The 27,686-nt window shown below is 41.3% G+C and overlaps 1 protein-coding gene across 4 annotated transcripts in view; it reads left to right on the top strand.

Moving 5' to 3' along the window:
* The window catches only part of ralgps2 (Ral GEF with PH domain and SH3 binding motif 2), a 70,070-nt gene that overhangs the window by 12,612 nt on the left and 29,772 nt on the right, over positions 1-27,686 (top strand). For 2 of the 4 annotated variants that reach the window (XM_034584198.1, XM_034584196.1), the window contains exons 2-9: positions 8,058-8,162; positions 10,288-10,418; positions 10,718-10,825; positions 11,210-11,260; positions 19,826-19,909; positions 24,544-24,633; positions 24,735-24,827; positions 26,549-26,675. In XM_034584198.1, the coding sequence (XP_034440089.1) occupies positions 10,359-10,418; positions 10,718-10,825; positions 11,210-11,260; positions 19,826-19,909; positions 24,544-24,633; positions 24,735-24,827; positions 26,549-26,675 (613 nt within the window). In that variant the 5' untranslated portion in view covers positions 8,058-8,162; positions 10,288-10,358. The remainder of the gene's footprint in view (positions 1-8,057; positions 8,163-10,287; positions 10,419-10,717; positions 10,826-11,209; positions 11,261-19,825; positions 19,910-24,543; positions 24,634-24,734; positions 24,828-26,548; positions 26,676-27,686) is intronic. The other 2 variants (XM_034584199.1, XM_034584197.1) reach the window with 1 other exon arrangement.

Here is a 27,686-nt window from a genome sequence, read left to right as displayed (position 1 = left end):
TCAACCTAAACGTTGAAGCTTTTACAGAGTCTGCCTTGCCAGAGGGAGCATGGTTTTAATGAGCCAATCACCAGAAATGATCACTTTGAACTCAGACTGAAGGTCTGCTTGCTAATTGACAAGACATTAGCCTGATGTGTGCAGACGCCTGTTAGCTAGAGTTAGCTCCCGGGCATGGGCCGATTGAATTAAGTCGTAGTCAGTTGACTTCCATGGCCCTACATGACTCAGCCAGAGGTTACATCTTTCAAACTACCTTTGACTGATTGCTCAGATCAGTGTGCAGAGCCTTTTTTTTGTCCATCCCTCCTGTAGATACAATCTTTAGATATGCTATGAAATGGCCTGAGTCTGCAAACCTTCTTGAGTCACAACAGTCTTGAAACAGTGGTGGGTTTACATGGACTATATTCAGAGTACAGTTAACCCAACTGTTGTGAATCAGGGCAGTTTGTATAGCAAGCAACAATCTACATTCCTCATTAATTTAAAAATAATATTTTGTGCATGATTCTATGAACTGATTCCTGAAAACCGCAAACTAGACAATTTACCCATCATGCAACAATTAGCCACTGCACACACATGTAGTAATTAACCCGTAGTTCAGTTGTACCTGCCATGTAACTGTGATGTGAAGGTGCAAATGCAAAGATCAGTGTGGATATTTTAACGATTGATAATGGGTCTGAATAAAAACAGTCAACAGAGTCAACAGAAAGTTATTTTTGTAATCCAGCTCTGTAAGTATTTAAATGATATTCACCTCAATGGAAAGTGTAGCACAATCTCTGCTGCTTGATAAAACCAGTTGTCTCCAGTACATATTCATAATACTCAGCCATACCACTATAGAAGCAGGTTAGTGCCACATAGTTAGGTGTTACTGTTTTACTTGATTTTATGCTGGATGCTCTCAAGATGTTTGCTTAAATATCTGGACACAAACACAGAATATCTTGTTTTATCAATAATGTCTGGATTGTTTAAGCCATGAAGCTTCACGTTCATCCTGAATGTGTTTACTCAGCCCTTAGAAGTATGTTTTACTGCTGTATGTTTTACTTGTGCCAATCCTCAGAGACTCATAGAGGAAGACATAGAGATCATATCAGTTTCCTCTAAACAGTACTTCTCTGACTGACTGCTCTGTTGCCCTGTATTGTTAGTCTTCCCTTTCCTTGTTAATAGTCCGTGCAAGGAATGACCACAGACATCAGCGCTGCAGCCAGCTCCACACTTCCTCTGTTTCCTCTCCTGCCCCCTTCCCCTTCCCCCCCCCTCAGTCATTTGTCACCATGCTCAGGCCTCTCAGGCTTCAGCAGCAGAGTTGAACTTGGCCTAGGCCGCTTGCCCGCTCCCATTTGGACCACAAATCAGGCCGAAGCCAGCACACATGCAGACATAGATACACACACAAACTGTAGGCCAGTGCTCTGCCCACACGTGACGGCCTGCTGCTCTGGGGCCCTGCCACATGCCCCTACTCCCAAGCTTGGCACCGTGGCCTCTCTTTGGTTCATTTGATGGATAACCAGATACTGTTATCAAAACAGAGTTTTCCATACATGCCAGCTGTCGGCCAAACAGCCAGCTACTCATTTAAGTCCAGCCCATTACTTTATTACATTATTAAATTAGGCACTCCATTTAGGAATTTGATAAAACTGTTTTGTTAACAAATTACATTTCGATTTCCTTTAACGCTAGCCTCCACCTTTTAATATAACGCGAGCATGATCACAGAAACATGCCTGTCTGGAGTTTATTTTATATATTCATTCCAGGTCTTTCATGTTGATGGTACTGTTTCTTCATTTCACGTTCAGATTTTGCTTCTGCTTAAAACTGTTTGTCTGTTCTCAGATTTACTGTTGCTGCACATGTCCTGTGCTTCAGTCTCGGTTTGTCTCCTTGCGTTTTACTTCGTAAAGTGTCCATTATGGGTAGTTACAGTTTAGTTCAGGTTCAGCATGCATCATGTTTTATTTTAATGCTGATATTACGTTCTTCAGATTTAATCGGTGAGGCATTTTTGTGGCATGCAATTGCATGCATTAACAGCTAACCAGGTAGCAAAATTCTCAAAGAGCATTTACTAGTTTTTGGGGAAACACTGGGCCTCATTCACCCATATCTACTTAAGAATTACTTTTTTCTGCCGTGTGCACACACAGAAACTGAAAAGAGCATTAAAGAAGCCAGGAATGATTATGTTAATTAAAATGATAAAAAAATCTAAAGACGGCGCTGTACCAGACTCAAACCGTAAAAAAAGTTGTTATATTTTGTAGTGTCAGCAGTGGATGCTTGATGCGAACACAGGGAGCACTGCAACACTGACCTGGGTTCAGTGTGCAACATGTGGTGCGGTTGCATCTCCTGAGCCATCTCTTATCTCAGAAAAGAAATAAACTTGGTTTTCATAATTAATCCCACATAAGAAAACATTTGTGATGTCAGAATCTTTGTAAAAACTGCATAAGTGGGTTTTAAGAAGAAATTTCTTCTTAAGAACAGTTGGTGAATGAGTCCCACTCTCTGCTCAACCACTGCTTCAATAAGGATACCGTTTCTGGAGGGCGTAGGTACTTTGATTGCTTGTCTCTGACGTTTACACCCAGACTGTCTTTTTGAGCTCACTGTGTGTGACAGATGTAATTCTAGGCTAGGCTATTGGACAGGCAATCAGAAGTAGTTGGCCGAATCCCGTGGCCTAACGTAAGGTGGGCCACCGCATTGGTAGATTGGGGGCTATTTGTGCCTGTCATTCGGGCTACGCATGAGAGCCTGCTTTGTGCAAGACACTAAGAGATCCTTTTCTCTCATTGATTTATTAGTTCTGTCACAGCAAAAAAAAGGTTATACAAGCCTTCTAACTCCTGCAGGTTACACTGGACCAACCAAACCAACACCAATGGATGAGTACTTCTGAAAGGCTTTAGACTTGAAAACACTTACAGCTACAAATAACCCATAATGCTCTCTAAAAGAATAATTCTAATTTTACCCAAAGTTGGGGAAAATAACGATTGTCATATCTTTGTATACGATGTCTTTAATTGGGGCCAATGCAGGACATGGTGTTCATAACTCGTAGTTACACTTGTTGGCATCCTCTCTTTTCCACTTCCACTGGTCCAAACTCTCATTGAGCTGCCACCTTCAGAAGGATCAGAGCATAACAGGCATGATAAGTGATGGTGTGAAAGGCCTGTTAGCCATGTTCCCTCGACAGCAACACACACATCATTGTCCCTCCACAGGCCGTGCCACTATGCTCTGCTTGAATAGCTAACCTGCTGAGTGAAAGCAGTATATCGAACTGCTGTGACATGCAGCCACATGCTGTGTAAGTATGTGTATGTGCAGGTTATTGGAGTGCGTGTTTGATCAGCCTGGCCTCTCTTAGCTTTTGATCAATAGTGTTCTCTTGACTGGAGCACAGGGAAAGTGAGAAGCGAAATCTAGCCTTTGCTGTCATAGCATCACTGAAACACCACTAACTAGATCTCTGGTGATTAACAGGCTTCATAAACAATAAAATCAAATTTAGATTCAATTTAGAATCTAGGGCTCTGAGCAGCACTGTGCAGGCCCGAGCACTTGCGAACTCGGGACCTGATGGGGCCGTGGAAGAGAGCGGTCAAGGACCGGGCGAAACGGTTGCGTGTGTTCTGCACACCGCGGGAAGAATAAACGCTTCACTTCCTGTGTCCGTCACGCACTGCCGAACCATGCCCACTAATCATGCATTATGGTACACACCATCAAGTGCAGACCACACCGTGAACATTTTATGTAAATCTAATTTAAGTTGTAAACGAGGCTTACTTCCTGTTGCCAGTAGGTGGTGCTATCACCATATACAGACTAATAGATCTGTTCAGGTCAAAAACACTTGTTTCTCTTCATATCGTATAAATCTTTCACCTTTGCAACATCTAAGACATCAAAGGAATGTATGACCACTGACATTATACAGATTTGTATCTGTGCTTTGATGGTGAGTTATCAAACTTTGACGCCACACCACGGTCACACCGTGTGACAAAAATCAATGTAATTTTATTCATAATGCTGCTTGAGACTTTTTTTGTGCGTCTGGTCATGATACACGTGTGTACCGAATTTTGTGAAGATCGGTGAAAGCGAAGTAAGGTGCTGCATTGGGGGGGCTATTGAGCCATTTTGCCACGCCCATTTCAAATTACTCCAGAATACATACATTTTCACCACTTTCGAAATTTCTGAAAACTTTGAGTTTTCATGCATGTTTAGGCCTTCAAAAAGGCAATTCATTTGGCAGACAATAATAATAATAATCATATAAATTTCAATAAGGCCTTCGCCATTGTCTGTGCTCGGCCCCTAATAAGACCTTTCTATTTGTTCATGTAAAATGGGAATGAGAGTTAAAGAGACCATGGATTGAAATGTAAGTAAAGCATCCATATCCCAGTTTATTCTCTTATGGTGACATTGAGACCTACTATGGTAATTAAATAGTAAACAAGTAATTTTCCGAAAAGATATATAGTTTGACTTTGCAGACCTATAGATCCTAACAGCTCGGAGTCTGTTTGTGTTAGTGTACTGTGTACTAAAGAGGAGAAGAAGAGGGCACAGCCTAATGGGCTGTCACATCCCTCACTGCTCAGCTCAACACACTGACCCACTTTGGCTCCCTGACTTTGGTGCATTCTGCGGCACAGTTTTGAAATTCCTCTTGCCCTGCTGTTGCTGCAAGGCAAAGCAGAGGGCATGTGTTACACAGTGCAAGCATTGTACAGTGACAAAGAGGAGGTACTTTAATTTTGTATCATAAAGCACAGCGGACCAATAGAGGAAATGGATTCTCCCCGCACTTTTTAAAGGTTTGTGCAGAGAAAAGGCCACGACTCTGTGCTGTTTTTATGAATATGGTCTATGAATCTTGCTGTTTGCATGAGACCGATATTTGTGGAGCTCTCACACACATTTTGAGCAGATTGAGAAGCGATGCTTTCGCGGCTGCTAGGTGTCAAAGACAGGCCTGCAGAGCTGCAGGCAGGGAGTGGCAGAGCTGTCAAAGCTGTTGAAGTCACACAACACTGTGTTAATGCTGGACGCTACAGAAATCTCCCATCTGATCCTTTTTTCACAGTTTCACAGTAAGTGACCTTCTGTAAAGGCAATAACAAACATGTTCCCTCCATCACACACTCACTCAACACAACAATCCTTTATGTTTGTGTGTGCCTATGGAAGCTATCATCTCATGTTGGGATAGTGATGTAGTTGAGAGTAAACATGTATATGCATACTAGAAATGTTTCAAAACCATACTACCCTTTCTGACACTGATTCCGATACCTGGACAAGACAATGGCGTATCGGCCAATGTCAAGTACCGATTTGATACCAGTGCATTTGATAAAATCACAACTTGCATAAGGTATTTTAGCAGCTGTATGCTACTAACCATGTATGGAAGTCATGATTGCTGTCATTGTTGTATGGCCTGGCTCAGGTTAAACCCTTTAAAAAACAAATGCATGCAGAAAATGAATGCCATAGAAATTCCTTTGTTAAATAGTTTGACAGAACTGAAAAATAACACAAAAAAATACATCTACAGACTAATAGATCTGTTCAGGTCAAAAACACTCTTGTTTCTCTTCAGATCGTATTAATCTTTCGCCTTTGCAACATCTAAAACATCAAAGGAATCCATGACCACTGACATTATACAGATACAACCTCGTGCTTTGATGCTGTGTAATCAAACTTTGACGCCACGCCACGGTAAAAAAAATACATCTAGAAATGCACAACAATTAAATTATTATTACTCTTTTCGCTCTTTCCAATGCCACGAACACTGTCATACATGCAGTGCATGCACTTTAATTTGTTTACCTGACAGAGATGACCCTTTTGCCTATTAATCCATTCACATAAAATCTTAAACTGCAGCGAAAAGAGGTTGAGGTGAAGAGAAACAGGGCAGGAGATGAGCACCGAGAGGAGGATAGAGGACATGCCAAATGAAGGTGCAGGAGACCTGTTTTCATGGCCACTAGAGACAGGAATGTAAGGGTCAGTGCAGGATGTGGAATGTGTTGTCACATGCGCAAATATGCTGTCATGTGAATGACGACACACGGAAACACTTGCTAGTATGCATTTTGCCCTTCAGCAACGATGCCAATTAGGCTGGCAGCGGCTTTTGTGTTTGAACTGCAGCATGTGAATGTCAAAGCAGCCTGGAAACACAAAGAGGGGGGGAAGAGGCAGCCGATTCAGAGAGGCCTAATTCAACAGCACCTGCTAGGCTGCGCAATGACTCACATTTGGCTTAACAACAACACATCCTCTTCTACAACATGACACTTTCCACTTTGCTGTCAATCTTCCTCTGCTTCTTCCTCTAATCCATCATCTCCTCCTTAAGTACTGTCCCAGTGAGCATTCCTAGCATTTACAAATGATATTCTTCAGGTAAACATTCCCTGGCTTGAACCTCAGGAAGTAAAGCATGATGTCAACACAACATAACACATTTCAGCTCATCTTATTGTTAGGGGTACATGGATGTGGCCAAGTGCAGAGAACAGGAGACTGACCTGATGGGATTAGATGGGGAAATGTTATGGAAGTTGCATAGTTGGAGGTGTGGGCATCTTAGGGAGCTGTAAAGTTAGATGTAAACTGTTCTTGGATGATCAGGTACGTAACAGACACAGAGCAAACTGTCAGCAGACAAGCAGAAACGGGCTGTTGCTATGTAGTGTTTACATTGCTCACTGTATAGGAAGATCAACACTTTCTGGGACAATGACCGACTATAGATGTAAGCATAGTCTCTGTTAAGTTTGCGTAGGAAGACACGTTATTCCTTTTCTTATAATACAAAAGAACCCAGTGGCTCAGCTTGAACCTTGAACCAGTTTGTTCTCAGCAGGCTGTTGTGAAACTGAACCCAATCTCCAGGGTGGTGTTCTCTTGATCTAATGTGATCTTTGAAAGAATGTACAGGCTTCTGTAAGCAAAGGTTTAAAGTTAACTCCGACTAGAGGAAATCTTAATCTGCTGTTTGTTCTGCTGCTGAGCTTTGTACCTCTATCCAGTGATAACAACTTTGAGGGGATGAGAAGATCTTAGCTGCTGCCTATCGGCAAAAGACCAACTACTGTCTGTCAGAATGCAACATTTGTCCATAGCCTGTCTGTCTGACACACAGGATTCATTCTTTAGAGTAGTGAGACACCTACTGGTGGTTATTAGTCATGCAATGTCATGTTCAAAGTGTTAAGGCAACAAATGATTCATGCTCAACATGAGGTTGGCTGCAAACTATCTGGACCATATTGGAATCGTGTGTCAAATATTAAGTCACTCATGCTTCTTAAAAACCAACTGATTAATGAGAATAAGGATGTACTGGTCCATTTTTTTCCTAATTCAAATACCAATCTGTAGCCATCCAGTATCTTTGTTACGACTTTGGGAAATCATTTCTATGTAACATTTCAGGGCCAAGAAATGTCAGCAGCTGTGAATAAATTGATGAAGATAATCGAGGGAAACATTGAAAATGATACCAGCAATGATAACAAAATGGGCTCTGTAATGTCATGGCTAACCCCCGATCTGCTCAGATGGATACCTGTTGAAACATCCGCATACATTGTTTTTTTTTGTAATTATTACTGCATTTCTTGATTTAGGTGAACAATTAATACCAATAATTGTATGATATTGAGTTGTATAATATAATAAATGGCATTGATTGTGTATAACTATCTGAAAGGAAGTTTTAGTAGGTATTTATATGATGCCAATGTTACTCCTGTCAATGTTCCTCTCCCACTTTTTTCTGAGTTAACTGTTACTTAAACAGATGGTTCAGAGGATGCAGAGGTGTCCATCATCATTCGTTGCAATAGCGGGTTGTTCAAATCAGCATCTGGACTTTTTTGGCAGTGCTTGTTGCTTATGGCTGTGTGGGTTTTCCTCATGTTCAGAAGATTCATGCTGCCTTCCTCTCTCTTTCTCTTTGTTCTTTCACACAGAGAGCAGGAGCCAGTGTCACAGAAAGAAAGGACTTGATAAACAAAGTGATACAGAACAACGGGCTAACCTCACCCCCAGCACTATGCCCATTTGACACACGACTGGTAAGTGTAACACAGTCTTTGTAAGGACAGCTTGTTTTTCGCGATGTTTTGACAGCACTGTCTGTGTGCCTGCATGGTCGTAGGCTACCTCTATTTTAATTAGAGCCAATGTAGATTTTTTTTGTGGACAATACAGACATTAGGAAGTTTGCAATACTGTCAGATGTAAGCATGAAAATTTGAAATGCCCTAATGACAAAAAATGTATTTTATTCTTGATATTTTACAGTTCAAACTTGTATTTAAATAACTAAATAAAAAGAAACCACAAATACAACCAAATATGTAGAACTTGAATTAAGAAAATAAACCGTGTGACATATAAACATAAATGCTCATCTTTTTTACTTTGTGTAAAACAGAAGTTTTGATAAACGCTGATACTGATTTGTCTCTGAAAGGCTTGAATCTGCCAATTTTCAGCCAACCAATAATTCGGTCAGGTGCAAATTTTAACTGCATTGATTAATTGCAGGAGCAGAGATGACTGTACATTGTTTCAGGTGTTTGACACACTGGACTGAGAGGTAAACTAGTGAACAACCCTATTGACTGTGGTTATAAAGTTTAGTAGAAGATCATATGTTGAGTCATAGATGTTTTTTAAAGTGATTATTTTGGAATGAAGACATAATCCCTGTATCAATGTTGGACACTTCATGTATTATGTTAGCGTAGGTCTAATTTTACCCTGACTGGGCTGTGTGGTAACTGTGAGTTACACTTTATATAATTGTCCTGGGAAAAGACCGACACTAGTATTGGACCAGGAAGTAAGGTAATTGCAGACGTATGATTTTATAAACAGCAGACATACTTGTACTTGTAAACACAGACTAGCTACTGCTTCCTGTGCAATTATGCACTGCTGTCAAACAATATGAAGAAGGTTGACATGATGTAGCGCTGTTTGTTCTGGCTGAGCAGACTGCAATGTGGAAGGAAGCAGCTAATGGTATTTGAAGCAAAGGCCGTTGCCTGAGCCTTGAGCCAACCAAAATGATAGGAAGAAACGTACTCATGCACGCACGCAAGCAGGCCCGTATGGGCACATAGAGGCCTGTATTGTCAAGTACACAAGAGATGCCTTGGCTGGAAAAGTTTACAAAAAATGTCGGGATCATCCGACTCGGCCATTTCCATTCTCACATACAGCTCCCTGGTACATTTCAGGATTTAAGTGCATGTCTGAATGCAGCTTGTTAATCCTTTGGTGTGTCTCTGTCTACATACGTGTAATTTTAGACAAGAATATTAAAATATACTAAATTTGTGTTTTGAATAAAGAATATGTTGAAATAGCAGATGCTGAATCTATTTGTTCATCATTTGATTCACCAAAGTAAAAGGGACAATGTTGAGTCATTTCGGTAATTCAGCTTTGAATAAGTCTTTGTGTAGCTTGTGTTGTGTATTTGTCATTCACATTTGTACGTTAATATGGTTCTCTCAGGAGCGATGCTCCTGCTCGCACTGCAAGTACTGTGAGTGACACATTGTAGTATGGCATGAATCCTTAGCATTAACAAACCAACTTAATAAAACACTTGTGTAGAAATCCTTTTTTCACACCAACTACAAGTTACAGCAGCCATTTTATGTTTTTAGTAAAAATCCAGTTATCCATTAATACTCAGTGAAAGTACCTGGAGAGCGTCAGGATTACATACTCTGCTCTGTTGACCAGAGAACTTTTAAAAATCCTTCTGGTCTAGAGAGTCATTGAGTGGCAGTAGGTCATATTGTAGTGCTGTGTAAGCTGTTTAAAGTTGTGGCTCTAGCAGCCAGCTGGCCTCTCCAAACCCCTTTCAGGGAAGATCTCTTCTTAACACTCAGCCTAAGCTCCTTCTGTCTTGTCCGGTCTTATGTGTAGTAAGTGACAGGCTGTGAAAGTGTGTCCATATGAAATGCCCCTGCTGGGACGATTCAATAAAACATTTTCTGAGGGTTAATTTAGTTTAATATTCAAGTCAGGAACCCATAATGACAAAGTGAGTTCTCAACAGAAGAGGGTGCTGCTGCACCAAGTTGTGAGTGATGAGTCTCATATGTTTGCAGGTGAGGAAATAATGGTCAAGATGTGGTGCTAAATGTACCAACTGACTGTGTGTGTGTTTTATTCCAGAGGGCCGGGTGGACTTTGCTGCATTTGAGGATGATGAGTGGTCTCCTGCACTAGAGCTAGATGGTGTGGGAATGATGGACCTCCCTAATGGCCAGTCAAGCATCAACACCAACGCTGCAATTGTCTCTGAGGTGAGGCCACGACGACTCGCCAGGCCTCCATTCAAGGTGTTGAAAAAAGCAGGACGAACGCACAAGAAGTGTCCAGCTCTAGTATTTTATGATTATAAGGCGACAGGATGTAGTTAAGTGTTAGATGTTTATTTTGACTGGAATATTTAGTAACCACAGTTTTCTTTGATCAACCTTTCTTTTCCACATCATATTTGTTCTTAACCATGCAGCTGCCATCATTCTTGTATAGCTGATGCCTTATTCGAACTGTTACACACACAGTTGCATTATAATGTTTGTGTTTTTACTTCCATCAGAGGAGCAGCAGCTCTGAATCTCTCAGTGATAAGGGTTCTTCAGAGCTGAAGAAGAGTTTTGATGCTGTTGTGTTCGATGTGTTGAAGGTCACTCCTGAAGAATATGCAGTAAGTGAACTCTACTTCATCTCTTAAAACTAATGTACTACCTTGTTTGGCCACAAGGGGGCACTCTTAATCTTTGTCTTGTCGTAGTGTCACTTTCCCCTGGTATTTCAAGAAGGTGTTAAAAGGTGCTGTCAGTAAAAGTCATGACAGTAATGGGCTGTGCACATCCTGTTGCGTACAATGACGTGGCACACAAGAGGATGTGGCAGTATTTTAATTGTTTAACTGTTTTATTGTTGATCTTAGATTTGACAATTAATGATTTGTCAAATTCTTAATAATGTAGGTATTACATTGCTGTATGGAATCTGGGCAAATGCAAATTTAACCATTGTGGCCTGCTATAAAAATAAGTCTGACAACTGCCTGTTTCATCTCCTCCAGGGCCAAATTACACTCATGGATGCTCCTGTGTTCAAGGAAATCCAGCCAGAGGTGAGCTGAGATCACATCAAACAAATTGTTGTAATTGTTTTTAATGACAGGTTTAAAATCAGTCCCCCTTATCTCAAAAATTATTTTAAAAAAAAATGTAATTATATGTATACAATTGTTTATTTAAGATGTTACTCTATCCATTTGCTGTCGTTCCCTCGGTCCCTTTCTTTTCTGTATTTCATTCTTACATCCTTACCATGCCGTTGTAATCTCAGCAGCAGCTGCATTCAGAGCTCCGATGCACAGCCACATATTACACTTACTATCTTAGTATCTGTCATACTCAGTCTTGCCCACCCTGCATGTTGCCTCAGTGAGAGAGGCTAATGCGTTTTCTCGTCTGGATTGTCAGACCCTTTCGGTTAGCAGACATGGATAATCTGTGTTTAAGGTTGGCCACTGTGGCCTTATGAAAGCAGGAGAGAGACCACAGCCCAGCGTGCTGTGGCCCAGTCTGAATCCTGCCTTTGCACATGCACAACATTTGGCACTTCACAGCGAACACCACGCACACACACTCCTCTAGCATGATGTCATTCCCAGACCTGCAGTTTGTTTTTATTTAAATAAAATATCATAGTTAAGCTTGACCTGTCTGATCCTGTAAATAGTTTGTTGTGTCTGAGTAATGGAAAAAAAATCCAGTTTGAGGGGATTAATCAAACATTGATTAATCCCTTACATTGCAAGACAAAATTAAATCGTAGATTGTAGGGATTCCATTATCATGATTAATATTATCATTATTACTATTTTTGTTTTTGTTGTTAAACCATGACTTATTTTAAAAACTACTGCCGCATCACTCAGCTACAGTATAGGTTGATTTTAGCTAGCATTAGTGTTAATATATCAATACAGTGATTGATCAGTGACCAGCTGAAACAGAAAAGCTAGGCACAAACATGGGAACATGTAAGTGATTTTTGAGCAGCCTGTCTATTGGGTTACATTTGCATTGTATTATCAAAAAAGCTGAGAAGCATACAGCAGCACATGCTACAAAGGGAAAGGAAGAGTATTATCATGCCTGTACTTTTGTATATTGTATTTATATCATATTTTAAAATGTTGTTTTATGTTAGTAGCCTACTGGACACTAAACTTGAAACAACCCCAGAAGTTACTGTAGCTGTGTAGCTCAGATGGTCACATCCACTACTATCCACAAGTACCACAGTGTCTCATAATAGGGCTGATGTCAGGCTGCTGTATTACAAAACACCCTCAATAACAGTCACGTTTTGGGTATAAACATAATGAGTAGATCTCTAGTAGTTGTAAACTTTGAATGACTTCCAACATAATTGGTGATTATATTTGTATCCCATGGCCAATCTGTTTTTAGAGAAGAGTGGACGTTCTTACATGAGCAGACTGATGGGCCAATGACTTTAACTGGCCCCCGGCCATCGGTTGTGGACTCTAAGTAGCTTTTGTCTTTGGAGTACTGCTGTTTCTTCACTTAGAGGGAAGTCATTGATATCGTCTGGACTCCAGCCCCATCGTCTTAACTCCACCGGGCTAAAATCACACAGAGGTTCATAAATGTTTTCATAAATGCTTTGTTTGACTGACTGACTGACCGACTAAGTGGGATTTACAAGTCTAATGTGTCCCTGTATTTCAGTCCAATGTAGCAATTTGGAAAATAATGGCTCAGGGTACAGATTTAAGTATCAGGTGGGTGTGTCCCACGTAGAGCGACTATACGTGGGATTGAAGAACAATGCTGGGAAAAGTGAGCAAGAGAGGCTATTTGGGAAGGACTTTTGTTCTCTCACTGACCTGATCGAGGGGGAGAGCTGACAAGGAGAGGAAGGTTGCAGTGTGGAGGGAGAGTAGGGAGCAGAGTGTACAGTGTACACACTGTGACCCAGCAGCATCAGAGTGCACTCGAGGGGCTTTTCCTACTTTCACTGTGCTTTTGTCTCAACACTGGCTACGAAGAAAACTACATAGCTATGACTGAACTGAACTCGGCTCGAGTTTCCATTGCTGTCAGTCTCAGACACATGATGGTAAAATCAGGTGTTTGTGTGTGTTGGTGCACGCCTGCTGTTTCACTCTGTCCACTGTCTGAATAGGAAAATATTAAATAACTTGGTTAAAACCTTGAGATGTGCAATAGTGTTTTTACTGACATGCAGCCATGTCTGCCCTTTAAGCACCCTTTAACTGCTGTATTACTCTGAAATCTACAAACAGGTTACTGATAAAATGGGAAACTATTATAGCTTAAATTAAATGGATATTAATATAAAGCAAATTCTTGAATTTTTGGCATTTCATTTTGTTGAAATGAGTGAGTGGTAGAAAGAAGGCAGTGAGTGTACATAAGGGGCTTTTAGACAGAAATGTCCCTTTCCCTGTTTCCCCTTTCACTTACCATAAATGCAGCACGAGATTTTCTGGGTCAAATATGTTCACAACTGCAGAAAAATGTCTGGAACATTCGGGCGAGTGGTGGCGCCTGTGTAGAGCATGTAGGAGGCAGGACATGTCATATAAATAAAAAAGTTTTTGTCATACCGAGATCAGCACTTATCACCAAAGGCCCTCTCTATTTTTCAGCTTTGCGTCCTTTGCTTACTAGAAACATCATCACTTGCTCGCTTTGCTCCTTTCCAGCCTTTTTCTTGCTGCATTCTCACTTGCGCTCACTCAGACTTTCTATGGAAATTTTAACAGGGGGGAGTTGGCAGGAAAAGTTTCAAAAAATGTTCAGGGAAACTGACTCAGATATTTGAGTTCTCATATACAGGTCATTGTATGTCTGAAAGCAGCAATAATGTGTTATGGTTCTCATTTGTTCAGCTAGATGTGCAGTCATCCACCATCTATTGGATTGGATATCTATATCGCATCTCTTGCCTGACTAAACTCTGACATGTTCAGATGTTCTTCAGTATTAAGATGTTTTTGCATTATGACAAATGATAAACAAATTAGATTTTCCACCACATTACTCTGAACTGTCCTGGTCTGTTCTTATTCTAATTTCTAACAGTTTTTACTCAAGACTTACAGCATAGTTACTATAGGAAAACCATACTTGACCTTTAGACTCATGGCTTCTTACTGCAAATGCCGACCTCTGCGTGACTTCAATGTTTTGCTCCATTTCTGTTTTTCGCTGGTCTTCCAAGGCTGCTGTAATTTCCATAATAACTCTTCTGACTGCTTGTAATATTTGAAATGACCATAAACTAGCTTTGCCTTGGCATGTTATGTCCGTTTTTAAGATTAAATTTTTCTTCTCTCCATAAACACATAACTGTATTCATAACATGAATGAATGTGAGTGTGTTAGAAAGCAACTGAGAGTCCAGAAATGAATATGCATGCTTGTGTTGTTCATTATTTTACATGTGTATATGACGCATAAACAGATGAGTTGGCAAAATTGTCCCAGACCATTAACTCAAGCTTTCCAGCACTCCCAAGGCGCAGATGTATGGTCTAGCCGAAGCCTCTGGACGAGGAAGAACGGATAACTGTCAGTCACAAAAGCAATAAAAGATTACATGAGAACTGTGAATGGAGTCACCACAAACTGTGTGAGAAAATGGTGTTAAGGGTCTGGCCAAACCCTTGGGCCAGGAAGTATAGTTCACGTTCACTATCCTCTTTTCTTCCAAACTGTGGAAATATATATAAGTAATGGATTATAACTGGAGAAGCCAGTATTTCTAAATAACCCTTTAATATTGGAAAGAGTTTAACAGAGGCAGGTTTTAAAGCTCAGAGCTGGAAACCTGCCACTCTGACACAGCAGAATCCAGAGACAAACACACAGTATAAACACATACGGTTTTAATAGCACATAAGTGACAACACACTGCATGCACGAGGATTGGTGTATATTTCCTTCCCGTAATGGATCCTCGTCAGTCAAACTCAAGTGTCTTGTCTGTAGAGTAAAGAAGATGGTGAAGAATATGAAAAGGCGTAGTCAGAGTCCTGTGTTCTGTTTAGAGTGCAGGCATAATTGATGGGAACAGCAGAAGTAATTTTTTTTGTGGTAAAAGAATCTATAGTTGCAGAGCAATCTACAAACATCAGCTGAATCCCTGATGTGTTGCTTGGCTGTGGGTTTGCAAAGTGAAGTGCCATTAAAATGACAAGCCGGATCATAGAAAGATGGAGGGAAAACAGTGCGAGGGACATGTAGCTAAATCTTGTTCTCATCTAAATTTACGATGCAGTAATTCCTCATGGTTTCTATCAGTGATGGGTTCCGTGTTTCAAGAGCGTGCTGGCTTGAATAGTTCACTTAATATGGACGATCATCTGATGAGAGACATAGAGAGATAATACGTGTCAGGGAAAAAGGGCAAGTGAGTGTGATGAAATGGAAGACATGGGACATTTTCTTCATTCATCTCTTTTTTCCAGTCCCAGTGGGCCATTTCTATTTCATAATCAGACAAGCAGATGGATGTTTATGAAATAGAGACTGAAAGAAAAGTGATGAGGGACTGAGTGATGTAAAGGGACTCGAAGGGGAGAGAGGTTTGCATTTGTTTTAACACACAGTCATGGCAACAGCCAAGTAAGTAATTTTGCGGCTTTGGCAGGTTTTGCTTCAGCTCTCAGGGAATAGCTATCAGATTGCATTTTACGTACCGCCGAGAAGTATGTCAGTTCCTCACGTCTGAGCACCCAGTGTAAAAATCCACTGAACAGACTGAGGCTCTCATGTGACTCATGGAGTCTTGTGATGACTTGTAGTTGGCGGTAACTCTTCATAGACTGAGGCCTGACATGTAGGCTTAAAGTTTTCACAAATTTCAAACATGTTCTCCTATATTTTGCGGTGTGTCGTGCAGTCACAGCTGTAGCTGACATTTTTCTGCTGTAGGGATGAGAAAAGAATTGCTGCACAACAAACAAGGAATCCCACCTACACTCCAGCCTTTCAGCATGGTGATCAGTAGACATTAATCGTGGTGAAAGATGGAGAAAATAACATTTTGATAGTGGAGACAGAAAACCCACAATAACAAGTTTTCCTTCATTTGGGCCAGAGTTTTTAATCCAGTTTCAAAGAAGGTGCCAGAGGAATACTCTCTGGAGTAGTAGATCACTGCTGAGTTTAGTTTATTTCTTTTAGCATAAAACATAATCTGTATAGTAATATCGTGCAATGGCGCTATTAAATCTTCATATAGAAACCCCACCTATAGTAAATTTCAGAATCTTATGCAGTACATGTATGAAAAGAGCTCCTGGAAAAGTCATCATTTTCATGGTGTGCACAGAAAAGTAATGGAGCCTGCTGCTGACTTATTGGAAGTCTCTTTCAGCTCTGCAGTTTAGTGATGTCTGACTGAGGTAACAATGCTTTTCGTGACCCTTCTTTTTTCATAATTTCTATATATAGAAATTATATAGAGAGAGAGAGAGAGAGAGAGAGAGAGAGAGAGAGAGAGAGAGAGAGAGAGAGAGAGAGAGAGAGAGAGAGAGAGAGAGAGAGAGAGAGAGAGAGAGAGAGAGAGAGAGAGAGAGAGAGAGAGAGAGAGAGAGAGAGAGAGAGAGAGAGAGAGAGAGAGAGATGTTCAGTTATTTTGGTTTTACTAGAACTAAGAAAAGGCAGACTGGTGTCATAACCTGGCACTCAGTTGAGGGTTCATCTGTCTCACTACAAGCTGAAGTGCAGAACAGCACTCGACTTTCCATCCCTTCCTCACATTCCCAGTAAATTTATCTCCACAATCGCTCCTCTTCTTGTGGCAAACCTTCTTTTTCAGCCTCACTTCCTCTCCTCCTCGTTTTTCCATTATGCTCTTCATCTTTATCAGTCCTTCCTGTCTTGGCCTGTGGCCCCTCTTTAATATTCTCCGAGACCCCAACACTTGAGTTTTCCATTTACAAAGTTCACAAAAGCAATTGCTGCAGTATCTCGCATGAGGTCATCGCAATTTGTGGCTGAGCTTCAGCTTGTTGTTGTATTAAGCCTGTACCTCTGTTTACTTGATTCTTCTTACAGTGCATTTGTCAGAGTTCAGTCTACACTCGGGTTTCAACAAACACAGCATTAGATGGAGAGATAATGAGATGGAGTGGTCATTTGCAGGTTTATTTTAGAGATCTCGAGGGTTATGTACAGTTTTAGTATGGTTGCTGTTTCGCTGAGAATCTGACCTCTGTTTAGGTCTTTGGCTGGATCCGTAGAGCGCACGTGTAAATTGTAACCAGACGTGACGTCAGCTTTCCTCGACAGCCCTCACGTTAACTATATAGACTGAGTTGATATAGCCAGCATATAGCAACCCCATAGGACTGTGCTTTAATGAAAAATGCTGCTTAGCCAGACCAGCATGTGGAAATGACAGGCTGTCTGTGGTTTGGCATAAGCACTGACTGTTTTTTAAAAAAAATTTTTTATTGGAGCGTTACTGTAGCATGTAAAACCCTCTTCTTACCAGAGCTGCCTCGATAATGCCGTTTGTAATGTTGAGTGTGAGATGAGACAATAAAGACAAAAGGAAATGAACTTCTAATCATTTCTGGAGATGCTGTGGATTAGTTTCCTTCTACAAGACAACTGTCACTACACAACTTCAGAACAATAATAACCTCAACTTTTGGTGTGCCTAGGTGGATAAATGGATGGATGGTTAAATTAGAAGACAGGTCTAGGTGGTCCAGTGTTGAATAGTCGGTTACAGTTGTTGAAATGTTGTGGTTCTTGTTGAGCGAGGGAGGCATTAGAGCAACTGTGTGTTTCCTTTTGGGTGTACCGCCTACCTGGGTGGTCAGGTGATGGTTCGAGCTGCGAGACACACAAACACACAGCTCTTAATAGCTATGGAACGTTTTTGTTTAAGAATCATCACCAAAGTTGTGTGAAAGTTGGAGAAAATAATGATTGACATGACAGCAGTGCGGAGGGCAGTGCTTATTTTAAAAGGACAAATTTTAAATAAACGACGCGTTCTCCTTCGGTGAGACTTGCTCGAGTCTCCTTCACACTGGGTTTGATACATCCTGTGACAGGGACAACGTGCTCTAACTCCGAGGAGGCTCCACACAGGCCTGTCATCCTCATGGGAAGATGCTGTTGGGTCTTTTACAACGTTCAGTGGTTTCTTTAATGGTCTTAACACTATCCTTTCATTTTCCCTCCAGTGTTTCCCCCGTTTACTTCTCCTTTTATTCTCATCCTTCGCAACATAGGCCCAGAGGCATCGACACACCCACGCATTAACGTCTGCTTTTAACATCTGCATTTGATATGCTGCCTCTTTAACCCTGCTGGCTGCCACTAACGGCTCAGAGACTCACCCTTGCGTGAGCGTGACTTATCTGTGCGAGTAGACGTCTTGATGGGGTCCAAAGTTGTGAGCTGTTTGGTGGAGGTTGCTGCTTCCAGACAGTCGGGCTGTCTCACAGGGGGGGCCATGTGGAGGAGCCGCAGCCTGATTCCGCTCTTCATATCGTAGCGCAAGTCGACCGGTTGAGTTGGCAGGGTTTAAGAGGAGAGCTTGTGCAACATCTTTCCGACGGTTACGTCAGTGTCCCTGGCCTGTGGACAGCCTGCAGGGCCAAAGGAGGGTCTGGGTTCCCCTCTCAGTGTCTGTGTGGTCTTCTGTCTCAGAGTCTTTACCTCATTGCTAAGAACAGTGGCCGAGGCCAAGCTGATTCCAGCCTGGTCCTGACTGACTGTTTGTGTGTTGCTGGAATTTTCTCTGTTCAATTTCCAGAGTTGCTGCCTTCACTTTAATAAACTGAAATTACTTTTTGAAATGAAAAATGTCTCTGCCAGAAAATCAATAAATTACAATTTCAGTAACTTCATACTTATTTTCAAGTTGTTATTGACGTAAAATTAATCAAACATCCATTAATTACTCTGCTTTGTATCATTGTAAACTGAATAGCCTCAGCGGTTTTTGTCTTCTCTTGTTTTTATGTGTCATTGCTTCCTTTTACATGAAGCTGTCAGAAATGTAGGTTATATCAGCCCTGTGCTGATGGGACGTGTTTTGGTACACTGCAGTAAAGCTTTCTCGTGGTGGAGTTTGACTTTTCTGCTTCACATTTAGGTGGTGACTCAGATTTACTGGCATGACTAATAAGGATTAGTCATTTGTTTATTTAATTAGTTTGACCTGTGCTTTTCCAGACCACAGCAGTTCGACACGTACCTTTTTTAAAAGATGAATCAGTTCCTCAATGAATAAATGAACCAATGATAAAACTTTCAGATTTTTTATTTGAATTATTGTATCATTGTTTATGAACAGTTTTAAGAAACACTCTTTTGGTTAGAATACGTTTAATGGTAATTGGTAGAGACCACAAAACTTCTTAATGAGGTAGAACTTTCTCCTGAATCGGTTTGTTTTTCAGCCATTCTTCAGTCTGTCTAAATCTTTGACTGGATGCTGTCCTCCGCCTCTCTCTCGTTTCTCTCTTTCTCCTCATCTATGTTTTCTCTCTTATCACATCCTGCCCTGTGCCTTTTTCTTCACCTCCCACTGAGTGACTAACTGAAAATGGTTCTGTGTACCTGTGCATATTTCTAACTTACCTGATTGTATGCATTTTTTTCAGGAGCTGTCAAGCTGTGGCTGGAACAAGAAGGAGAAACACAGCTCTGCTCCAAATGCCGTGGCCTTCACTCGCAGGTTCAACCAGGTGAGACATACACGCAGTTTGCACTTCAGTGCAGTACTGAAGTCCCATGTCGCTCCCAAAAGGAGAACAGAGGGAGAGAAAACCATTCCTCTTGTAGTGTTAAAGATTTATAAGCTTTAGCCATCGAGGAATGGAGAGGTTACAACTCCTCTTTCCATTGTGCCATCTTCTTTCATCCTCCAAGTACCAAATCATCACCACTGCTCTCCCAGAGGTTGTTGTTTTTCATGCTCTTGTCATGGCAGCACTAAATAACCTCCACATCTCCTCCCTGCTAGTCATATACCGCACAAGTAGTCTCCAAGTAAAAGAGCAGTGAAGAAAGGCAGGATACTTTGTCCTTAGCTGGATTTTGGTTCTGACCTGCATCAAGTTATTAATGTGATTTTGTATGTTTTTGAATCGCATGCATTACATTTTTACTAGTGGTGCACCGATGTATCGGCCGTATATCGGTAGCGGCCGATATTCGCCTCATTTACTGCTATCGGCGTATCGGTAATAAACTTGACTTTCACCGATAACATTGGCCGATATTTATTGGTATGTTTTCTGCAGCCTGCCAATCTGGCATCCAGATTATGGTACACTGACGCCGGGTTTACACCGGGCGCAGAGGCGCAGAAGCGCAGCGCAGCGCAGCGCCAAGGAAAGCCAGGCGCCGCCCCCCCCCCCCCCCTGTTAAACCTTTGTGCAGTTCACATGGCCTGCGATGCGCCGCGCCGCGCCAGCGCCCTTCACCGATGGTTTCGGCGTGCGAGCGAGCGTATCGCGCCAGGAAACAGACTGAAAAATGATTTTAAACGATATAAATGACATATTTTATATGATATAAATGATCAAATATGCATCCCATACTTGGTATTCCCCTTCTGTTGTCCTGGAGTTTTAATTTTCCCAATTTTCCCAATCACATAATTAAATGTCCCCCTCTGCCCATCCACTACAGCCACACAAGCAGTCATATAGATAAAAAGAGAGAGAGGAGGGGGCTAAAGGCTTGCTTGGAGAATACGTCATTTACCCCCGACACCCGACATTGAACGGGTTACATACAACAACAAGCGGAGAACCGCGGGCTGACCGACGCGGAGAAATGCGGGTCCGGTGTGAACAGCCAGGCGGCTGCGCGCTTGAGAATAACGCTGCGCGGCGCGGGGCGGCGCTTCAGCGCCCGGTGTAAACCCGGCGTTACACACCAAGAAGGCCACATGCAAGTAATAAACAAATATCGGTATCGGCTATCGGCTAGATTGTTGTTTTAAATATCGGTATCGGTATCGGCCAAGAATTTCCATATCGGTGCATCCCTAATTTTTACGTATATAATGTATTCAGGAGTGTGAATGGCATGCTCCCTCTGCGCCCTGTGAAATCAACAGGAAGTTGTGGTTAATGATGTAAGCAGTTCCCTTTAATCTCCTTCCAGTGTTTTTGCCAGAATCATCCAGTAAAGACCCACTTTACTGCCCTCCTGTATAAATATGAGATGATCTAACAAGAATGTGTTGCTGTGGAAACTCCATGTGTAGCAGATCCCAAACGGTGATTCAAGATGTTAGCTGCACATACTTCATCTGCTGCAAGCCAAGGAAAATTAGCTTTGTGAATAATAGGACTTGAACTGGTTGAGCAGAGATTCCCTTAGCATGAGGAGAAGCCATATTCCTCTTCTTTCAGACGCTCTTTGCTGGTTTCAGGATCCAGTTGAGCAAAAGAATACTACACTGTTCACTTGGCAGCAAAGAGTGAATATTTCAGAATGGTACTGTGCATTGGTCGTATAATGCATATGAGCAGTGCGTGGTTTTGATGCAGCGAGCAACTTGCGTAGTAGTAAAACAAATATTATTTTATCTAGAAATCATAAGAGGAGTAATAAAGAAGTTGGCAATGATGACATGATCAACTTATTTCAGCTCATTGACCATTAATTCTAAACACATTGATTCTCTGGCATATTAATTCACTTTGTTCTGTTGAACAGCCAATGGTAAATCAGACCCACCATCCCCTCAGGTCTGTCAGCCAGCTATCATCCTCGTCTTTGTCCAGATCTTCAACTCCACCTCATCCCTTCCTCCCCTCGGGCCATTTAATGGGTTGATCCACAACGATAAACCGTCTGGATCTGCCTTCTTCTGTCTATTTATGTTCATTGAGAACGGGGGACTCTCAGGTCTGTTCTGGAGGCCTTGATACGCTCGTGAGCACAGCCCCAAAGACATGATCCTTACTTGGGACAAAATATGGCATCCATACAGACATGCCCCTGTCTCTCTGCCTCCCTTCTTACACACTTCTGTATGTGGAGCACTGTCGTCAGGAGTGATCTTATCGTTGTGCAGATGCAGACACAGACACATGTTCTGCGATGACCCCCTAAGGTACAGTATATTTTGTCCAGACTGACCTGAGATATTAAGATAAAACACTGAACAAACTGAATGTGAAGCTGCAGCATGTCTCTGCTCCCAGACTGGAATCACATTTTACAGTAAATGGAAACTGCAGTCAACTGTACACTGGAGATCGGAGGTAGATTTCAAGATTCAACGTTAACTTATTGTCCCAGAGTGGGACATTTGTCTTGGGCTCTTCCCCTTTGCTGCTATAATAAAAGAAAATGGGTCATACAGAAAATACACAAAGGTGTTGATAAGTAGTATATCAAGATACTAAAAGTACCTAAAAAGGTAAGAATACAAACACATCACACATAATAACATAAAACCCCTTTTCCATTAAATTTCCTTTCTATAGAATTTCCTGGCCCTATTAATACTAATGATAACAATAATAAATACATTTTGAATCCATTTAATCTGCTTCGAGGGAATCTGAACCTCTTACCGCCAAGATTTTAAGGGTTTTTATATTCAGGTCTCTCTTTCGAAGAAAACGAGGCAAATTCAAGTGGTAGCTAATGGAAATAGCATCTGTGAGTCTTCTATTCCCTCCCTGATCTTCTCTGCAGACCTCTCCACGTGAAATGGTGAAATTAAACGCACATGGCTCTGTTTTATGGGAATACACTCACTACCTTAGCAGATTAAATTTAGTTTGATCTGTGAATTGTGTGTTTATAAGAGAAGAGAGGGAGTGAGTTAGTGGCTGGATGAATTTATCTCTTCACTCCTCCACTTCTCACTTCCTCCCTGAAACTAAAAATTCCAGGGCTATTACCAGCTGTTTGACTTATATATGTAGCACCCACTAAAGTCTAACAGCAGAGAAAAGAGGGAAGCAAAGTGGAGAAATAATTCAGACACTGAAAAAGGCGAAAGAAGAAAAGCAGAGAGGGTCAGTCTTCCTTTCACATTAGAACCAGTATTTCCTTTACATTAATAACAATTGGTTACACATTTTGAGCACCAGACAGTGTGACTGGTATTCTTTTTAGGTGTTTATCCGTCCTTTTTTTTTGCATGTTTATGTTTCTCGTCTGTCTGTGAACAGATGTTGTGAAGATGATACCATCACAATTGAATAAATCAAAAAACTGAATACTCGCACTAAACCCCAAATTGCCCCTGACGACTGTGCCAACAGTTAACGAATGGTGGGTGATAGAAAAACAGGGCTGTTTATAAAAGCAGTGTGTGCATGTGACTGGATGGATGCAAATTGTACTGTAAAGAGCTTTGAGTGGTTGATAAGACTGGAAAAATACAATATAAATAAAGCTCCATTAATAACTATTGATATTTAGTCAAGTTGACAAAGGACCAGTCTGTCTGGAACACCAGGAGAGATCCCATGGCATCGGTGGGCCCTCCTGTCTCTTTATCAGCCCCCTCTGTGTTCCTGTCATGCACATGAGAGCGAGCTACTTACAAACATCCTGTAATCAACCATCACTGACCCGACTAAAGTCGTTGAGGATTACATCAAGAACCAATTAATTAGCTGGTGTTTGGTTATTTATATCACAATGGAAATTAGAATATTCACAATGAAGCAACATTATATGCATATGTTATTTAATAATTCATTTAAGTAATGATGACTCCCCTCGTCATCGCCTGCCACAAATAGAAAGTGATTTTGTGGGAACACAATGTGCAGACAGACAGCTGCGGGCTCAGAGCCCTGTGGCATTGAAGCTAACTTCCCCTCCCATCACCTCCTCTCTTCCCTCGCTCTCCTCCCTTTTCCTCTTTCCATTCCTGCTCTCCCCAGAGCTTAAACACTGATTGATGCTCTGACTTGTCCGTGTGTGTATGTATAATCAGAACTTTGGCTTACCAACGTTCTCCCTTGAGAAATTTCCGACATCGCTCTTGGTCTGGCCAAATACTCTGAACACACACATATACACGCACTCTTCTCCTTCTTTCACAGTTTACATATTAGGATTTATAGTGTGTCTGTTGTGTAATAAGTTTGGATTTTCCTGCAAAGCTCTTGTTTTACCTCAAGGGCTAATTCCTAATCGACTCTAATGGAGCGTTCCTGTTAGCAGTCTGCCCAGTGCTCTCCTGCTCTGAATTTGACTAGTTTCTGAGTTGTGATGAGTGCCTGCAGACCCGTTCTGCTAAATCAGTTCTGCCGTAAACCGCATCTGTTTTTGGTGAGTGTGTGAGAGTCGAATGGTGTCATCATCTCTTTGCGTGTGTGTGTGTTTTTTCTAGACAAGTTTTTGGGTGGTAAGAGAGATCCTCCACGCGCAGACGCTGAAGATCAGAGCAGAGGTGCTGAGTCTTTACATTCGCACTGCCAAGGTACACAAGTCTACACACAATATGACTTTATTGTTCTTAACTTATGAATGTTTGCAGAGTAAACTCAACTTTTATGCTCTATGTGCTTCAACTTCCCATAGAAACTGTGTGACATTAACAACCTTCATGCGGTCATGGCTGTGGTGTCGGGGTTACAAAGTGCTCCCATCTTCAGGCTTACCAAAACATGGGCGGTGAGTATATTTACATAACTCAAAAAGCAAGTCTGATTTATTAGTGGAGTGCTGTTGATACAAAGAGGTGTCACGTAGATCTGTACGATAACGGTATGCAGGACATTCAGAAAACGTATAATTCTATTAATATCATGAGAATTTAATAAGCAAGATCCATCACTGGTAAATGTGTACGTCTTTGAATGGTTTAGTTTTTTTTAGGTGAAATACCGGACACATGCAGATTTATTAACTGATCATGCGTGTGTTCAAATGGAGGGGACATTTTCAACACATTATTCAGTTGTTAATCTTATTAAAGTTTATTTATTATAGCAACTTTTACAGAGCAAATATCAAAGTTTGAATAAATTCGTTCATAGCTACTTTGGTTAAGGTCCATATTATAAATGTGTGCGGGACAAAAAGTCTGTCAGTTTCTCTCTGAAGTTGTAGATCTTTGATAATGGCATAATTATGCCGTGATGTAAAGAGGGAAGTTCCTCAAAAACACAAAAACAGATTCTTATCACCAGTCAGTAAATAGTTTTGCTGGCATGGACACATGCCCCTGGAAAGATACACACACACACACACACACACACACACACACACACACACACACACACACACACACACACACACACACACACACACACACACGTCTGCATTAGTATGTTGGGTCGGGTTCTGTGCAACAGTTAGATCTCTTCCACTTTTGTTTTTTTATCGTTGTTTGCAAACAGCTTTTGATTGCATGACTACCACCCACTGATCTGAGCGTGTGGACCCACTTCAGGTGTCACTCTCTTTCTTTTTACTCTCTGTTGCTCTGACCTGGTATTAACATTTTTTACACGCTTAGCAGCGTAAACACAAATGCATCCTGGGCCACATTGAAGGACCTTCTAATCAGTTGATGCCCACTGACATGTTACAGTTTTACAATGAACCAAAAGTATTTTTTAAATTCTCAGTATTTAAGATTGATTTGTGGCCACCGTCTCAGTACCAATATTGTCCACCACATTTATCTTCTTTTTTTCTTCATCAAATGAGTAATATAAATTCTTATTTCATAATAGAGCTGCGCACAGTGCATCGATTCACTCGGCCACTCCTAGCCCCGCTTTCTTGCTCTCCCCCTCTCAAACGGAGACACAGGCACAAACGCATTGGGAACAGGCACATCTGTATTGTCAGATTGGCGAAAACATCAGTTGGTCTCTGCGTACAGAAATTATGTACGTGTTAATTTGTATGTAGAGCAGGGAAGTGAGGTATAATCACAAGTGCTCCCATGTGGAGACACATTCTAAATTCCATGTTTGAAATGACAAACTACGTTTCCAACAGCTAAGGATTGACTGCAGCTTAAGTGTCAGAACTTTGAAGGAAGGAAGTGTTAATGTGTAGCTGGATGACAGTTTGTCACCAGACTTCTGATTAACCAGTCGCCAACACTGTATTTGCCAGTTCTTTCTGTCTTGCATTATTTTTCTCCATTTGATCAGGTTCTCAAGCTTTTTGTTTTTAAAACTTAATCTTTTCCTGGAATGTATCCAATTTCACCCCTCGCTCTGAAAGAAGTGACTTGAATGGATTAGATTTTATGAGAGAACCTCCTTTCTTTCCTACTTCTCCTTAACTCCTGCAGTAGCAAACGCATTATAGCTGTCTATTTAGGTCTCATGCTATCTTTCCCTTTGCTCCCCCTTCTCTCTCCTTCTTTACTTCAGTTACTGAGTCGTAAGGACAAGGCAACGTTTGATCGACTCGACTACCTGATGTCCAAAGAAGACAACTACAAACGACTGAGAGACTACATAAGCAGCCAGAGCATGGTCTCGTGTATACCATACCTAGGTAACACACACAAACAGACATGCACACACACAGACATCCACATGGTTTGATCTTTGAACGAGGCACTGACGTTGCTGACTGTCAGCTTCCTATCTTTATGGACCATTTACAGGACAGAGGTTAATCTAAGGACAGGCGTCTGGGTTTAAGAAACAAACAGCCTCTGCCTGTGTGTCTGGCATGAAACAGAGAATGAGAAGTGTGTTAATACTGGACGGATTGCCACGAAACTTGCCTCAAGGATGTGGTATGGGTCAGGGAAGAACCCATTCAATATTTGGTGATGATTCATATCGGGGCAGATCAAGGAATGAATATAATGAGACACATTTTTCAACATTTTCCTTGATTTCTCAGGGAATAATTCATGGATCTTGATGAAAAACATCAGGCATGTTTTGGGGTCTGATATTTATGAGTTTGCATAATTTGGTGCACATCCCAATAAAAGAAAAAATCCAGATCTCGTGAATTCAGATGTGGTTTCATTAGGGGGACAGTTGGGCCTTGGCAGAGGTATGAACTCTACTGTGTGCCATTCTAGTTCTGCTCTGTTTCTCAGACAATGTTGAATTTTCCTGAAACATATCTACTTTCTTTTCAGCTGGAATAAATGCATGAATCCGTGAGGAAAACTGAAAATAACAATAATAAATGTCTTTTTCCTCCCCTTAAATATTTATGCCCCTTCTCTCCTTGGCTCCATGGCATGACATCATGCAGGAATCCCCTTTTGAGTTGTGCAGTGAAATCGCTCATGTCCACATGTGTGGTTTTATTGCTGTACTGTTTGTTCTCTTTTTTTTTTTACTTGATGACGACTTTGATCTTTACTGCCATGATTTTTTTGTTTCTCTTACAATCAGACTGGTATCATAGCTACTGCTGCAAACTTAGCCACTGGAGCATGGAGTAACAAACACAAGCATAAACACAGAGAGCTGGAAAGTCTGTTTGTCGTTTCAGAAACTTTTAACTACCACATTGTGCTCCGTCATGGAAGTCTGGACA

This window comes from Hippoglossus hippoglossus, chromosome 4 (assembly GCF_009819705.1).
Source record: "Hippoglossus hippoglossus isolate fHipHip1 chromosome 4, fHipHip1.pri, whole genome shotgun sequence".
In the NCBI taxonomy this organism is placed as follows: domain Eukaryota; kingdom Metazoa; phylum Chordata; class Actinopteri; order Pleuronectiformes; family Pleuronectidae; genus Hippoglossus; species Hippoglossus hippoglossus.
This window is presented reverse-complemented; position numbering and strand designations above follow the sequence as displayed.